Source organism: Musa acuminata, chromosome BXJ2-9 (assembly GCF_036884655.1).
Source record: "Musa acuminata AAA Group cultivar baxijiao chromosome BXJ2-9, Cavendish_Baxijiao_AAA, whole genome shotgun sequence".
Classification (NCBI taxonomy): domain Eukaryota; kingdom Viridiplantae; phylum Streptophyta; class Magnoliopsida; order Zingiberales; family Musaceae; genus Musa; species Musa acuminata.
Window position 1 is genome coordinate 8,344,261 of NC_088346.1, and position 15,834 is coordinate 8,360,094.

A 15,834-nucleotide genomic window follows, 5' to 3' on the forward strand; every position below is an offset into this window, starting at 1 on the left:
ATTCAAATCTGTCCGTACTTACAAGGAGATTTAATTAGAGGTTTACAATCAACGTTAATTAGATTGTTTTTCTCCAGTTACTTTCACTCACTTTTTTATTTACTGTTAATTCGCGTTAGAAAAGGTTTTAAATCTCATAAATTATTGACGATACTGTGTGCTGGTAATGATTATATATATATATATATATATATATATATATATATATATATATATATTTCAAGAAATTAAAATAAACTATAACATATATGGATCGCAAATCTTATTATATGGTGAAATCCGATAATAGATAAATAATTGTAAATACGTTAACCGAGGGCCGTCTCTTTGCCCCCCTCCGTGCTTTCGCCGCCAGCGTCATAAGAGCCGACGGAGGAAAAGGAAATCCCCCTACTTCGTGTTGCGACTTCCATTCCGTTCTCTCAGATTTCCATTTAAGTTGTTCGCTTCCTCTTGGAGCCGCCGGAGCTCCATCGAGGGGGGAAGCAGCGCGAGACCAAACCCTCGTCGCGTTAGCGGAGAAACAGGGAAGGCATGGAGAGCTCCTCACCGACGGTGCCGTTTCCGCTCCTCCAAACCCCGATCGAATCCAAATACAGAGTCTGTACGATCCCTTACCGCTTTCCCTCTGACAATCCCCGCAAGGCCACGCCCGTGGAGATCCAGTGGATCGATCTCTTCTTGAACTCCGTCCCCTCCTTTAGGTCCGCATTTCTTGCTTTTCCTTTTGATCCGTGGTCTCTTGATCTTTACAATCTTGGGAATGAATGTGGACGGGGTTATATTCTCCATCAAGGCGTCGATTGTTGTGCTTTTCTTGATGATGTTTTAGGGTTGATGATAGTTATGTGATGCTTATTTCTCATGCTAGTGTGGGAGTTGTTTGTTGTGGATTATGCTGGACCTACTTGGCTACTAAAGCTCGGGGAATTAGAAGTCTACTGCTAGATGAGAAACGAAACTAAATAATATGATCAGGAACTGTGTTGTTTGTATAGTAGTGACATCTGAGGGCATTAAAAAATAAACAGAACAACCAAAGCTAGTAACTGGGAAACCTCTATTTGCTTTTCCTGTGATGGAGGTCTTGGTTAATCCTCTTCTCATACGTACATAACCTATTTAGTTGTTAGCTAATTACAATTTTTGAAGGAAGAGAGAGAACACAAATAGAACATAATTAATATGTATAGGCCCACTAACCTAGAATTCTCTCTATTTCTCTATCAGAATAGTTACTTTCTTTTGATTCGGTATCTATTGTAGCTTGAGATGCCACACTGTCACGACCTTAGCAGGTTTTGCCTAAGGCGTGCGGCACCCTCGCGCGTCCGTCCGCAAAGGTCAGCCTCCCCGAAGCCTCCCATTATCCCTTAGGACCAACAAAAGAGAGAACGGGTTAAAGAGAACGCCTCAATCGGGATCCACAAGCAAACATGTCCGAAAAACACTTCATAGACAATGCAAATTACAAACAGACTTTACAAGCTCTGAATAGTGGCACAACAAAGGGTAAAATGGTCCATTACAGACCGAAAAGCTCTCGCACGTGTCCACATGACACAACCTTTATTTACAAGCCTAAAGAGGCCATCAACCCAACTAACATGGGACTATTTAGCCTTTGACCGCCCCTCTACCTGCTGTACAAGGCATGAACATGCCAAAAGACAACGGACAGACATAAGCATTACATCCAACATCTTGTTTAGAAGTTTGTCCGTTACATTCTCCCCCACTTATCCCTTCGACGTCCTCGTCGAAGCCTTTGTGATCACTGCAATTCTTCGCCTTTGCTGAGTCTTCAATCTTCCGCTCCAGCTGCAATGCGCCTCCTGGCTCCCAGCTGCTCTCCGCTGCTGTTTTTGAGTAGTCGAACCTTTGATCCGCCATGCTGCTTCAACTCACCAATGACTCTAACTCTGGTGTGGGGTTGGCTGAGTTGTGTTGATCCTTGTTGATTCCTGCGGATCCGCCAAATGAAGGAAAAGACCATTCTTACTGCGCCAGTCTCTTAAAAATTCCACATGCTGCTTGAACTGGGTGGAGCATCGTCTCGCAAACTTCTGAAGTTTTGGGTCCTTCCTCCACAAAATTTGCTCATTGACTCTTCTTTCAGTTAGTTGTCACATCCAAGTAGGTTCGCATCACTTCCGCTTTCGATTGGCATTTCGTTGGGAAATGAAGCGGACAATCTACTCTCAGTAGCACTGATCACCGTTGGTGAGGATTTGACAACTATTGTCTTCCATTATCTTCGAAGGGTCTTTGAACTTGTGCAGAGCTCCTCTGCTGGATAGATAAGAGAACTGGGGTACTCGGTTTCGCCCATTCTCTTAAGAGTTGAGAAGACAAAGGTTACTTTGACTTCGCCTACCTCCTCGAGGTTGTACTTCATGCATCGAGCCGGTTACTGGTCTTCGCCTGCTCTTTGCTCACACTTCTGAAGCACTTGAAGTGTTTGCACTCCTTGCGTTGAGTTAGCTACTGTGATTCACCTTCTCAATGCCATCGAACTTCTGGAATGCGGGAAGTTTTCACCCCAACTTGGAGTAATTCTCTGATAGATGAGGTCGCCTCTGGGATTGTACCGTCTTCTCCATCAACCCTGCCGCCTACTCCACTGAGTAGCAAAGGTACAGCACCGCGTACTGCCTGCTTCGTTCCTTGGTCGTGCACTCTTGCATGACCCGAAGTCCTTCACTTACGACTATCTTGATGAGAAACTTGTTGACACCGGTCTTACGAAGTTTCTTGGCCTCTGCCCTTCAGCCTTGTCTCGGTACTTGGAGATTGCCTCTGCATGCTCCACCTCCTCGGCCTCTTTCACGACCACCTGCTTCAACACATCTGTGTTCTCCAAGCAGTCCGTTTGGTCGATGGAAAGACATACTGCAACTCCCATGCATGGCCTCTGCCATCACGTTGTAGAGTTTGCACCGATTCTGTTCTCCTTAGCTTCCCTGGTAGCAACGTTCGCTTACTCGACCTTGTCCTCTGACTTGTCGGGCTCCCTTAAGCAAATATGAGCTCTGGAGAAGTCCAACTCTCCAGCTGCTTCGATCATACCTCTGAATGATCAAGTCCCTCCCATGGAACTCACTGGTACTTGCATTCGAACTTTTCCCTTGGTGGAACCCAGCCCCCATATGCTGATGACCAAGGTTTTCATCCGATGCAAAATTCGGTGCACGCCCGGAAGACCCGCCTCTGCGGTACCATGGCCTTCACTCCTTGAATCCATAGCCCTTCCTGCCGTCGTGTTGTTCACCAAAGCGGAGCTCCCAGTAGCTCCCGATCATACCTCCATATGATCTCATCCCTCACGGGACTCATTGTGTGTATCGCATTGCCACGAACTGTTCCACCACGATCCGCTGCACCATGTCGCCTCCTGGTGACATCTCCATTGCATTCTGATCCTTGTGGAATAAACTCGAATTGTGAACCCTCCATGTGTGGCCTCTGCCAATACATCGCAGGGTCCCTTCCACCTTCGATTTTGTTCTCTCCTCTGGCAATCGACCTTCATCCACCCACTCCCGGGTCACACTTAGATGAAGCACCGCTCTAGGACAGTCCGTCGCCTAGTAGCTCTCGAAGTCCACTGACTTCACTGTAATCTGTGCACCATTGTCTGGATCCTGGGCCTCTGCCCCTACCAGCACAATCTCCGCTGCGCACTGCTTCCTTCATAGCAACTCAAATGGCAACACTGTGGCATATTCTTCAAGAGTATCCGCCTCTGCGTCCTCTCGCCCCGTGCTAAGTCCTTCTGAACCCAACTTTGCCTCCGTAAATTGAGTCGCCTTAGTTTCTCCATCAAATGCTTCTCCGAGATAAGGTGCATGTGCCCCGAAGCTCCCTTCGTCTTTGGCACCATGCAAGATGAGTCCGCTCCGTCAGAATGAAGGACCCATGGAACAACATGATCCTACTCTTGCCTCTGCAAGAGTTCATGTCCTTGACCTCTGTCTAAGAAAAGCACTGTGCCTCTGCTCCATGTTCCAACTTCTATGCTGGCTCCCTTCATGCGGCTTGGGTACTTCACCAAGTTACACCCAAGTTGCTCCGCTCCTCGTTTTTTGCATTTAGTCGATGGTGGCCCTCACGCCCACCATTCCACGGGTCAGCCCTCCCTTGAGTCCGATCTCCATATCGACTCTAAGTGTGCCTTCATTTAAGTTGCTTCAGGTCGCTCCCCCACTTGATCTCGCAATGCATCCACCAATGCATTCTCTCGAGCGAGATCATGCGGCAACTCCTCGCTGCTTGCTCGGTCCATTGAGCTTCGTGGAGTTGTTGTTTGTGAGGTACTCCTCCTCAACATGTGAAGACCGTCTTACATGATTCTCCCTCTGGAGAGCCAAGACTTATCCCTCCTGGATAACTGTCTCGTTGGAGCAACATCTCTCTTCGTTTCGGAGACCACCATCTCCTTGGACTATTCCGATCTGCTGAACAAACTGTGCATTGTTCTGCCTCTTGCAAACGCACTTGCTAGATTGCGCCTCCACGTCAATACAGCCACCGCCGCACCCCTCAAGGCCTAGCAACATGCTAAACTCGTTGCACACTTCAGCCTCCTCCGGACGTATCCTTTGCATGTCGAAGAGAAAGTTTCAATGCTCCATGGCGCCGAGTCTCGACCGCCTTGGGATGGCCACGAACATTCCATCGTCCGCATACAAGCTCATGCATGAATACCAAATTCTTCGAGTTAGCAATTCCCCTCACCTCTGTGAGCTTTGCATAACTCTTTTGGTCGTTGAACAACTCATTCCACCTTGGATGGTCTCATTCTTGCCAAGCGCCTCGCTTGCCTAGAGCACCATCAAGTATAGTTGTCAACGTTGAGCCGTAGCTCAAACTCAGCCATCCCAACCTTTGTGCGCTCCAAATTCAACCAAGCTTGCCTGTTCTCGTGGTGCCTCTTGCGCGAAGGGTTGGTCATTCCTTTGAATGCCAATCTCAGATGCTCGCTCCTCTGAGCGACTCTTTTCCCTACATCTCCATGCCCGTTTTCCCTCAAACGGTCGCGCGTGTGCTGACTGCCCTCAACGCAGCCCCGCTAGGTCCCCCACGTTTGCATGTCAAGTGTTTCTATGAGTGCTTGTCCCGCTCTGATACCATAATGTCACGACCTTAGCTGGTTTTGCCTAAGGCGTGCGGCACCCTCGCGCGTCCGTCCGCAAAGGTCAGCCTCCCCGAAGCCTCCCATTGTCCCTTAGGACCAACAAAAGAGAGAACGGGTTAAAGAGAACGCCTCAATCGGGATCCACAAGCAAACATGTCCGAAAAACACTTCATAGACAATGCAAATTACAAACAGACTTTACAAGCTCTGAATAGTGGCACAACAAAGGGTAAAATGATCCATTACAGACCGAAAAACTCTTGCACGTGTCCACATGACACAACCTTTATTTACAAGCCTAAAGAGGCCACCAACCCAACTAACATGAGACTATTTAGCCTTCGGCCGCCCCTCTACCTGCTGTACAGGGCATGAACATGCCAAAAGACAACGGACAGACATAAGCATTACATCCAACATCTTGTTTAGAAGTTTGTCCGTTACAACACACTGTTTTAACTATAGTATGACTCCTGAAGGAGAATAAAATCATTCACAATTTCATTTAACCCTTCATATGAGCCCCTTTCTTTTGGATGAATTTCTTCCCTTATTGGATTATTTCCCTTAGAAAAAGGGCTGCTGCATAGAGATAAGAATGTAACACTTAAATAGCTACTAATCTTCCTCTATTTGGAAGCCTGAGAAAATTCTTATTACAGATCTAAAGATAATAAAGATAGCTTCCAAGGAATCTTAGAAAAATGAAAAAAACAACCTGGACTTAGTTTGGCTGAAATCTTGAGATATTTTAAATTTAAAGTTGACCTTTGGGTGCATCAAGTCTCTTCTGTGTGCACATATCTCACCATGATCATCCAGTCAATATCCATAAGTTCGCTAAGTTGGTGGATACTCGACGTATAATATTGTAACCAGGAGAACCCAAGCCAAACATGAAAATTTGGGGTTTGTGGGTCTTGAAATTTGTCCAGCTCAAGAAAGCTCAAATTTTTGACTCAGGTATGTTTGGTTTGAGGGGTTGTGCTACCCAACCCAGCTTGATCCAGTTTGTACTTATGTAAAGATAAACATACGTGGCACAAAACTTTAAATTAGCCAACTGATTATCTATTACCATTGCTGCCTTCAAACATTTCGTTCCTCATTTCATCTCTCTACATTTCTTCCTATTCATATCAAGTCGTTTTGTATCACTATTGCAAGATTTTATGCTTCCATTAGTGTACCATGCCTCCACTTAACTTTGACAATTGGCATGTTCAAGTCCGCCAGCGATGGTCCAACTAGAGATTTTATGCTTGGAGTGCATTCTCTCTCCTCCTATTCCTCTTATTGTGTTCTCCCTGAGGTTCTTATTTCTGATCTACTGTCCAGCATGCACGGATTCAGCATTGACTGAAGAGACTCTTTTATTCGACCCTTTGAATTTAAGATATTTTGATGACACTTCTTTTGCAACCAAAAACACATTTCATGTTGGTGTCTTATTTCCCATGTAGATTGACCAATTTGGTCATTTTAATAATGGATCACTTCACATGTGTTGTTGTGATCATGCAGTTCAGAAAACACACCATTATTTATGAGCTCAACCTGATCAGCGAGGATTGAGGTGGACAGTGATACTTGATGGCTGCTGAATATATTCTTTCAGCAGAGATGCTAATTTATTAGAAAGAGGTGGAGATAGAGGTATGGGTAGAAATAGGAGATAAATAAAAAAAACAAAAGGCTATGCGTCCAAAAGAAGAAAAAGTAAGTATAAAAAAATAAAGTACTCTAGATGATGTAGGATTGTTTTATAAATCGCAACTTTAACAACTTGAATAGAAGAAGGGAGTTATAGTTGAACATTGAAATAGATAATGAAATTATCAAATGTAGAAAAAAACTATGATGTTATGGATCTATTATTCAAAAAGATCAGGACACTGGAAAGAAATATTTTTTATCTGATTGAAGTGACGATTAATGTAGAGAGACGGGTATAACAAATTCTGTATGCAGATAAAACAAACAATAATGGTGCACTACTGCCAGCATGCGTGAAAAATCCTATGAATGCACTGGTCAAGCGAGGCAAGGGATAGAGGAATACCAAAGAAGACTTAAAAGTAATACTTGCCAAGTAATTAATTATCTACAGTCAATGGTGCAGTTTAGTGCCAGGAAAGGATCAGACTAGCCTACCTCAAATAGTTGGACAAATGGCTTGTTTTTGACACCATGACTAACTAACCGAGAGAAAATTGATTGCCTTTGGGTAATTTGTTGAATTCATTTTGGGTAATTTGTCATTGACTTTAAAATCGATTGCCTTAGACATGTAGTTCATCTGCTGAATAAGTTATCTCTTTTCTTTTTTTGATTCTTGGAATGTCTTCAGATAATCATTTATGTAGAAAAATCTAGCAGGATGATCATGTGTTGGGATAATATTCACTTCATAATGAAGGCAGTTTGATATGTAACAGCACTTGGTGCCTCTTTTCCTTTCAGTATGGTTTGGATTTTGTTTGATGGTCCAAATTGTAACATTCATCTACATAACTGATTTGCTTATAAAGTTTAAGATCAGTGTATTTGAAGCTTATAATTGCTCATATTCTCTAATAGTCCTAGAATGAACTAGTTTGACTTGCTTCTGTCCTGGTTTTAGTTTGTTTATCATGTAGTTTTATTACTAGTTCATCTTGTTAAACCCTTTTGCTGATTATAATGGCCATATTGGTTTTTATGCAGGCAACGAGCAGAGAATGACCCTACGGTTGTTGATGCCCCTATTAAAGCTGAAAAGTTTGCTCAGAGGTAAGTCTTTGTCATTTGAATCATCATTGTCCTTGTATGTTATCAAGTTATATTCTTTTGTGATGCGCTAAATTTGCTTTTGGAATGTTTTCGATATTTTGCTAATTAATTACATATCATTGAAGCTGCCTAAAAGCTTCTGTTATTATTGTTCGTTTAAAAGAAATTATAAACCATCTACGGCATGTTTAGACTGTTTCATTTTCTTCTTAAACTGTTCTATGTAAAACAGCTTTAACATGTGGCACTCATGTTAGTTCTGGAAATAATGCTAGCCTTAAAGATGTATATAGCTTTGTTTAGTCATGAGGCACAGCAATGCACAAATCTGTAATCATATCTCAAATGTAGCACAGAAACTTCACAAATGTGATCTCAGTTGTGCTGCCTCTTGTGTGTGTATTCCTGCTTTGAATTCATTCCAAAAACAAAAACAAAAAGAATGATGGCTAAAGACTGATCTGTTTGACATGGCTGTGGGTTTGAGAGCTAACATGTTTTTATGTTTGATTTAGCTGTTTGATCATGGATTAGCTTGCTATACTATGCACATAATATTTTGATGACAAATAATTCAAACTGAATAGTTGGAATGCTGAAATATTCTCTGATGACTGTATGTCCTGTTTGTCTAGATCTTGGTTTCAGGTGTTCTATCTGAGGATGCAATTCAAATATAAGCATACCTAATCTACTTTGCCTCTTTTTCTTCTGCACTAGATATACAGCTATGCTTGAGGACATGAAGAAAAATCCTGAAAGCAATGGTGGGCCACCAGATTGTGTTGTAAGCTTGCTTTTGCTATATTTACTCTCATGATTTTTTCAATTTACAATTAGAATGTGGTTTAGTAAAGAATCAGTTCAGGTCTCATGCTTTTGAGGACGATTTTAGCTTCTTTGCAGGCTCCGTGAACAGGTACTTAGAGAATTGGGATTTAGAGATATTTTCAAGAAGGTTAAGGTAAATGCAAATTCTTAAACTTCTTGAATTTGATTGTTTGTTTATTTAGAATTATGATATTAAATTCAAGCAATCTGTTTTAAACAGGATGAAGAGAATGCTAAAGCTATCTCACTTTTTGAGGGTGTTGTCCGACTTAATGACGCTATTGAAGATGATAGTAAACGAGTGGAAAACTTGATTAGGGGAATTTTGGCGGGTAACATTTTTGATCTGGGATCTGCTCAGGTACATTATACATTGGATGGCAGTTAACAAGGTTGTGCATCACTTTCATAGTCACATATCTTTGTAAATTTATTTATATTTGATTTACATAATTAGCAAGGGAAAGTGAGAATATATTATATTGGTCTGGTTTGCTTATAATCCTTTGGTTCCCTCTGCATCTATTAGGTTGAGATTTAAGTTTCTGAAGGAACAGTTCAGGTTGATAATGTGTAACCTGGCAACCTACACATAATCCTATTCATCATATCTAAAGTTTAAAATTTGAATTTTTCAACACTTGAACATGTTCACTAGGCTACATCAATTCCACTTTTTTGGACAAAAGGTCTCTCTCTCGTTCTTGTTCACAATGACTAATCACACATCTGGTATGCCTTCAGCAAGAATCATTCAGACATTAATTATATAAAATTACCAACTTTGTCTGTGGTAGGTAATCCAAGTTTTAGTTTGCTGAGCCTTTGTGCAACTGAATTATTATAGCCTACCAACTCTAGAGGCATGATTTCTCCGACACTAACAGTGATTCTACAGCTGAAGATAAATTAAACTCTACATGAGTGGTGTTTCTCGTCTTATGATCTTGATCTCTGTGCTATAGAGAAATAACGTCTTACATGTTGTGACTCTCTGATCTCGATAACTATTAGCTATGCACTAAGCTGGCATCTTGTGTGTGTGGATCAGTGATCTTTTCCTATCTAGTACTGAAGTGTGTAAAATTAACAAATTTTATCTTCTCAAGCAGAAGATATTATGGTATGTTCTCATCAATTAATTATGAAAAGAGAGTGGTTGCATTTTTTCTTTCCAAGTATAATTAGTTTTCTTTTTTTATATATATATTTTTTCATTCTTGAAGCTAGCAGAGGTGTTTGCAAAGGATGGCATGTCCTTCTTGGCTAGTTGTCAAAATCTTGTTTCTCGACCTTGGGTTATTGATGACTTGGACAATTTTAAAATGAAATGGACTACGAAGACTTGGAAGAAGGTAATATTTTCCCTTTTTTTGGCTAATGTTTCCCTTTGCATTCCTTTGGTGAACATAAGAAGGTAAGATTTCCCCCTTTTACCTAAAGTCTCCCTTTACATTCCCTTGGTGAATATAACATGTAGTATGGTAATGACAAAAAAATTCAAAAGGTCAAAACTTATATTATTTTTTAGTTCAGTGTTGATTATTTCCAAGTAAGAAGATTGTAATTAGCCTATGCCTACTTATCTTTTACTTCTATTTTATATGACCGCAAGCTGTTCAAGAAATTTCTAGGAGTAAGCAGAACTGAGCATCCTGTCCTCATTGTCTTCTAAATTAACTTGGTGAATTCTTTACATCTGAGTTCATATGATCTCCTATATTCTTTTGACTTCAAAATCTCACTATGCACCACAATTCTTGGTGCAATAATTAGTGTTTCTGTTACAAATGTGGAGACTTTTGACTCCTACATGGGAACTCAACATTTTATGCTTTCTCTCCTCTTCAGTCTTCAGTATATCCATGGTGCATATTTGCAGCATTATCTTGATATTTTGCTCTTCTTACGATACCATGAAAGAGCAGCCTGTGTATGGAGTTCTCACTTCATGCTTGTTTGTGCTTTTGTGGTCCTTTGTCAAATGGTATCCTACTTGTTAATTACTTGACTTACCAGTCAGAGAAACTATCCTTGTTACTGGCTGTTATTTTTTGTCATAATTCTGGACTTACCAGCCAGAGAAACATATTTTTCACAGGCTGTTATCTTTGTTGATAACTCTGGTGCTGATATCATTTTGGGTGTATTGCCATTTGCAAGAGAGTTACTTCGACGTGGTACAACGGTATATCTTGTTTTGTTCGGCAATGTATTTACGATCTGTAGTTAAATCCTGCTATTTTTTGTAAGCTGAATTCAGCAAATCTCTTTTTGTCATCCCACTGTTTAGATTATGATGTCTGCATGTAGTTCACACCTGTCTGTGCGGTTCTGCTGTAGTGGTAGTTGAGCCATTTGAGAGGAATTTGTTTGCCATTTTTTTCCAGCTGTTCCATATTCGCTAGGTAACAGTTTTTGCACTATATGCAGGCATCACTATCTTCTTCCATGATTTTCCTGTACATGTATACTGGAAAATGATGCATGGAAAAATATGATCTATAAAATATGTTGAATATATATAAGCAACAAATGTTGCATGGCAATATGCGTTAGCAAATCCACGCATGGATTGGTTCAGCTGGAGGGAAGTCCTCTTCCTGGCTATTGATTAGTCATGTTTGGACATTTATTTTTGATTGGCATTACTTTGAAAAAATATTAGCGTATTTCACATATAAATATTTCACTATTTTCATTATATTTATGTAGTAGAATGAATCATGCAAGTTATTCCTTGCATGTTTGAATCGAGCTATATCCTTGTATTCAACATATTTTATAAACCTTGTCAAAGCAACAAAAGTATGGACTACGGGGTACCAGAAAAAAAGTGACAATCAGTTATATGTTAATTATGAGGGTGATTTGCTTTATTATGAATCTGAATGAGTTTAAATCATTGTCAGCAAAAAATATCACAAGCATGATGTTGTGAGATTGTGCCTAGGAAAGAAAAAATAGCTGGTCTTTGAGACCATTTCAGCATTGTCTATAGAGATAAGAGTAACTGGAAACAAGGCCATGGGTAAAGATTGTACTGTTTGCGGTTAGATCTGAGGAACAACCTGGTTCTTGCTGTTAGATTTTATACTTTGGCTTTTAGATGTCCAACATAATTAGAGATTAAGAGATTGCCTGTCTGTCAATTTTTCTGCTGTCTAATTAAAATGAACTTCAATGAATTTTGTGTTACTGCTTCTTTTCAAGGTTTTATTTATCAAATATACAATTTGAATTTTCCTTCTCAGATTTTCACAAAGAATCCTTTATGTGGTCATCTTCCTGATGCCAGTTTCTTTTGTTTGCTCAGGTAGTTCTAGCAGCTAATGACTTGCCTTCAATCAATGATGTTACATACCCTGAATTGGTTGAGATTATTTCAAAGGTGATAGAGAGGATTGCTTGACTCATCTTGTTTCTATGAGTGGATTGATTCTGATATTTATATTCACTGTTTAACAGCTGAAGGATGAAAATGGGCAACTCATGGGAGTGGATGCTTCTGGCCTTCTCATTGCCAATTCTGGTAATGATTTACCGGTAAGATGGTGAAAATATTGCACCTCTTGGTTTATTTCTAAGGAAAATAGCCATTGTCTAGGAGGTAATCATATTGTTTGATATGGAGTTGTATTGTTCTTCAGGTTATTGACCTTAGCAATGTATCACCAGATCTGGCATACCTTGCAAGTGATGCGGACCTAGTCATATTGGAGGGAATGGTAAGCTGTCTTTAGTATGTACAACATATGTGAAATGTAGCATCTCTACTCTATTTTCCTTTTCTTTTCAATTTTCAGGGAAGGGCGATAGAGACAAACCTTTATGCTCAACTGAAGTGTGATTCCATCAAGATTGGAATGGTATTATTAATTAACCCTTTTGTATTTATTCTCATTCATATTCTGAGATCTCATGCTTTTCTCTATTAAGGTTATTAGCTTGAATACAGTTGATGGCAGTGACTGGGCCTTTTTAACTTTGGCAGGTGAAGCACCCAGAGGTTGCTCAGTTCTTGGGAGGAAGGCTTTATGATTGCGTGTTCAAGTATCATGAAGTTTTAAATTATTGAGGCATCTGAATTCTTTGGTTCAATTTTCTCGTAACCTACACTATTTGTCATCCATGACACAGTAAGACCACCATACCCATGGAGTAGCAGCTAAGAAAATGAAGTACTTTGCAGTTAATGGAATAAAAAAAGTATGAAACAGTTTCCTCTGTTATTGCCCCCGCTTAAAATATTTCGAGGATGCAGAAATTTCATAGAAATCATTCATGTGTTCATGTATTTCGTAAAATTGACGATATATATCAAAGGTGATATGATATAATGACTAGTAGTTTGTCATTTTATTCGTGCGATGTGCATTTTGCCTTTTGTTGTTTCTTTTTGTCTTGATTGCTTGCCCCTCGAGGCATGTGAACCACCAGTTTCATGATAATGAAGATGGAACAATTTCCTTTTGCTATCGAACTAATTTTTTCATCCGGATGCAATATGTGTATGTGTATGTGTATGTGTATGTGTATATGTGTATGTGTATGTATATATATATATGTATGTGTGTATCTTGGTACTTTAACTCTTATAATTATTTGTCATCCGTTCAAATTATTGATCGTATCAGCAATAAAACAGCATAGGGGACCATCGACTACTTAATTCTTTTGTTTGTGATAGGTGACCAACTATTCCAAGAATTGTAGTACGGTCTCTCACACTGTCATCAATAGCCCCCTCAGCGGTGACCTGCCACCACTGCCCCCTCTCTCTGTCTCTCTCTCTCTTCATGTAGCACCGCAACCAGAACACGAACAAATTCTGGGCCAACGTCGCCAGAGCTCGATGCCAACCTATAGGGAGGACCACAAGTGCAGTAAATATGACGACGATGAAGATAGGTAGGCTTAGTGCACGTCAACCATGTGGTGGGTGTTTAACTGGACTTTTCCTTGTAGGTTGTACTTGCTTGCCCAACTAAGCTAATAGGTTAAGTACTCCAAATTACGACTACTTCACAAACCCCATCATCTACCTATCAATGATTTCTGCTGTTCACTGCGCACGTCATGAATGCAAACCATTTTCGTACACGCTTCGAACATAGGCAATGCCGGCTGCAGTGATACGCTCATAAATTAGGCGTATCACTTGGAAAGATACATGGAAATTCCATATCAATCGCTAAATTAGCGACTAAGGAGGAAGCAAAGGTAAACACGACAACGTAGCCATCTTCTCCCGAGCAGAGCCGTCGACTTAGAACTCGTTCCGATACCACAGCACGCCCTTCTGCTTACTATCCTCGTCCGGCTCCACGTATATGCACTCCCGCACCTCCCTCCACATGGCCTTCAAAAGCGGCGTGTCGTCGGACTGGTAGTACTCGCCCAGAAGCGGCTTGATGACCTTGGTCGCCTCCATGGCGTGGTAGTGTGGCATGGTGGAGAAGAGATGGTGGGCGACGTGGGTGTCCGTGATGTTGTGGAACACCTTGTTGAGTACCCCGTAGTCCCTGTCCACCGTCGCCAGCGCACCCCGGAGCCAGTCCCACTCGCTCGAGTCGTAGTGGGGCAGCGACGGGTGCGTGTGCTGCAGGTAGGTGATGATGACCAGCCAGGCGTTCACGAACAGGAGCGGCACGCCGTACACCCGGACCAGCCACCAGAAACCGTAGCTGGCGGCGACGCGGTAGAGGACGAAGGAGGCCGCCACGATGCCGGCATCGGAGATGAAGATCTGGCCCCGCTCGCGGTCCGAGTAGATGGGCCCGTAGGGGTCGAAGTGGCAGGCGAAGCGAGGGTAGGCACGACCGGAGACGTTGAAGGCAAGGTACAGCGGCCAGCCGAGGGAAAGGGTGATAGCCAGGGTGAGGACGCGGCCGGGGGGGTTGTTGAGGTACTTGGTGAACCACGAGAGGGCGGACTTGGGCTTCGGGACGAAGACCTCGTCGCGCTCAATGGAGCCGGTGTTGGAGTGGTGGCGCCGGTGGCTGTACTTCCAGGAGAAGTAGGGGACGAGGAGGGATGAGTGGAGGACGAGACCGACTACGTCGTCGAGGATGGAGTAGTCGGAGAAGGCGTGGTGGCCGCACTCGTGAGCGATGACCCAAACCCCGCTGAGGATGCAGCCTTGGAGGACCCAGTAGATGGGCCAGGCGGCGAGGGCGAGGCCGGACGGGAGCTTCGGCATGACGGCGACGGCGAAGTAAAGGAAGAGGGCCGCGAACAGCAGGTCGTGGACGAGGTAAGAGAAGGAGCGAAGGATGGAGCGCTCGAAGCAGTGAGGGGGAATCGCCTTTTTTATCTGCCCAAGGGTGAAGGCGGGCTTCTCAGTTGGCGATCGTTGGAGACCGTTGTCGCCGCAGCCATAGTGGAAGTGGAAGGGCTCCTCCTTCACCGTCATGCGTCCGCCTCCTGCTGCTGCTGCTGCTGCTGCTATGGGCTCACCTGCGACGCAGTCACACGTATACCTCCTTTGTTAAAGGGAGAATCCAATAAATGCTGCCAGCTCGAAATAGATGCCATGAAGCTGGAAATTGCCTCGCAAAACAAAAGGCTTCCTCCTCTTCTACTTAAATCTAGTGAAAACAAAAGAAACAAAGGACGTGCACATCTAATCAAAACATCACCGAGCACAATTGAAGCGGATCACGCAATCTTACTCCCGGTTGGGTACATTAATTTCAATAAGAGGATAAATATCGTTTCCTCCGTCTCCAAACTAAAAGCTAGAAGACACCGTGCATGGAACGGAAGGGGTAAACAGTGTACGTCTTACGACGGCAAAAGACAATCTCAAACAGCGTCATCGAGATAGAGACCATATGAGCGAGACACAGAATCAACATTTCATTCATCTAAAGATCCACCAGAGGACACGAAATCTACCAGAGAAAACATATGTTTTCATGTACCTGAGACGGGAACTACTTACTACTGATGAGGGCAATTCCTCTGTGCTTCAGCGTTCTCTGCCGCCCGAGGAGGAGAATACTACGCTCTCTCCCCGGCGCCTTTATAGGCATCTCCTCCGCCTCTTCCTCCCAGTCCTAACCACGCTGGCGTCTTATGGCAGCCGCTAC

The 15,834-nt window shown here is 42.5% G+C and overlaps 2 protein-coding genes across 3 annotated transcripts; one reads left to right on the top strand and one right to left on the bottom strand.

Annotated features, from left to right (window-relative positions):
- The first annotated feature begins 302 nt into the window (after window positions 1-302).
- Window positions 303-13,104, top strand: LOC103997711 (damage-control phosphatase At2g17340). The gene is made up of 12 exons (XM_009419017.3): window positions 303-704; window positions 7,844-7,909; window positions 8,630-8,696; window positions 8,805-8,873; window positions 8,961-9,101; window positions 9,967-10,095; window positions 10,842-10,928; window positions 12,057-12,131; window positions 12,209-12,286; window positions 12,391-12,468; window positions 12,547-12,609; window positions 12,735-13,104. The coding sequence occupies exons 1-12, from the start codon at window positions 535-537 to the stop codon at window positions 12,816-12,818; spliced, it is 1,107 nt and encodes a 368-aa protein (XP_009417292.2). The 5' UTR covers window positions 303-534; the 3' UTR covers window positions 12,819-13,104.
- Window positions 13,105-13,820: 716 nt separating this feature from the next.
- LOC135583191 (delta(12)-fatty-acid desaturase FAD2-like) lies at window positions 13,821-15,834 on the bottom strand. Of its 2 annotated transcripts, none has more exons than XM_065126050.1 (2): window positions 15,687-15,834; window positions 13,821-15,199 (listed from the first exon to the last, which is right to left on the bottom strand). In XM_065126050.1, the coding sequence occupies exons 1-2, from the start codon at window positions 15,775-15,777 to the stop codon at window positions 14,010-14,012; spliced, it is 1,281 nt and encodes a 426-aa protein (XP_064982122.1). In that variant the 5' UTR covers window positions 15,778-15,834; the 3' UTR covers window positions 13,821-14,009. The 2 variants fall into 2 exon arrangements, with proteins under 2 accessions (XP_064982122.1, XP_064982123.1); XM_065126051.1 differs by having other exon boundaries at window positions 15,667-15,808.

Excerpts from the sequence above, each read along its gene's own strand:
- LOC135583191 (XM_065126050.1), bottom strand. The coding sequence starts at position 15,777 with ATGCCTATAAAGGCGCCGGGGAGAGAGCGTAGTATTCTCCTCCTCGGG. Across the intron at positions 15,200-15,686 it reads AGGAATTGCCCTCATCAGTA|GTGAGCCCATAGCAGCAGCA; the intron begins GTAAGTAGTTCC and ends ACTGCGTCGCAG.
- LOC103997711 (XM_009419017.3), top strand. The coding sequence starts at position 535 with ATGGAGAGCTCCTCACCGACGGTGCCGTTTCCGCTCCTCCAAACCCCG. Across the intron at positions 705-7,843 it reads AACTCCGTCCCCTCCTTTAG|GCAACGAGCAGAGAATGACC; the intron begins GTCCGCATTTCT and ends GTTTTTATGCAG. Across the intron at positions 12,469-12,546 it reads TAGTCATATTGGAGGGAATG|GGAAGGGCGATAGAGACAAA; the intron begins GTAAGCTGTCTT and ends TTCAATTTTCAG.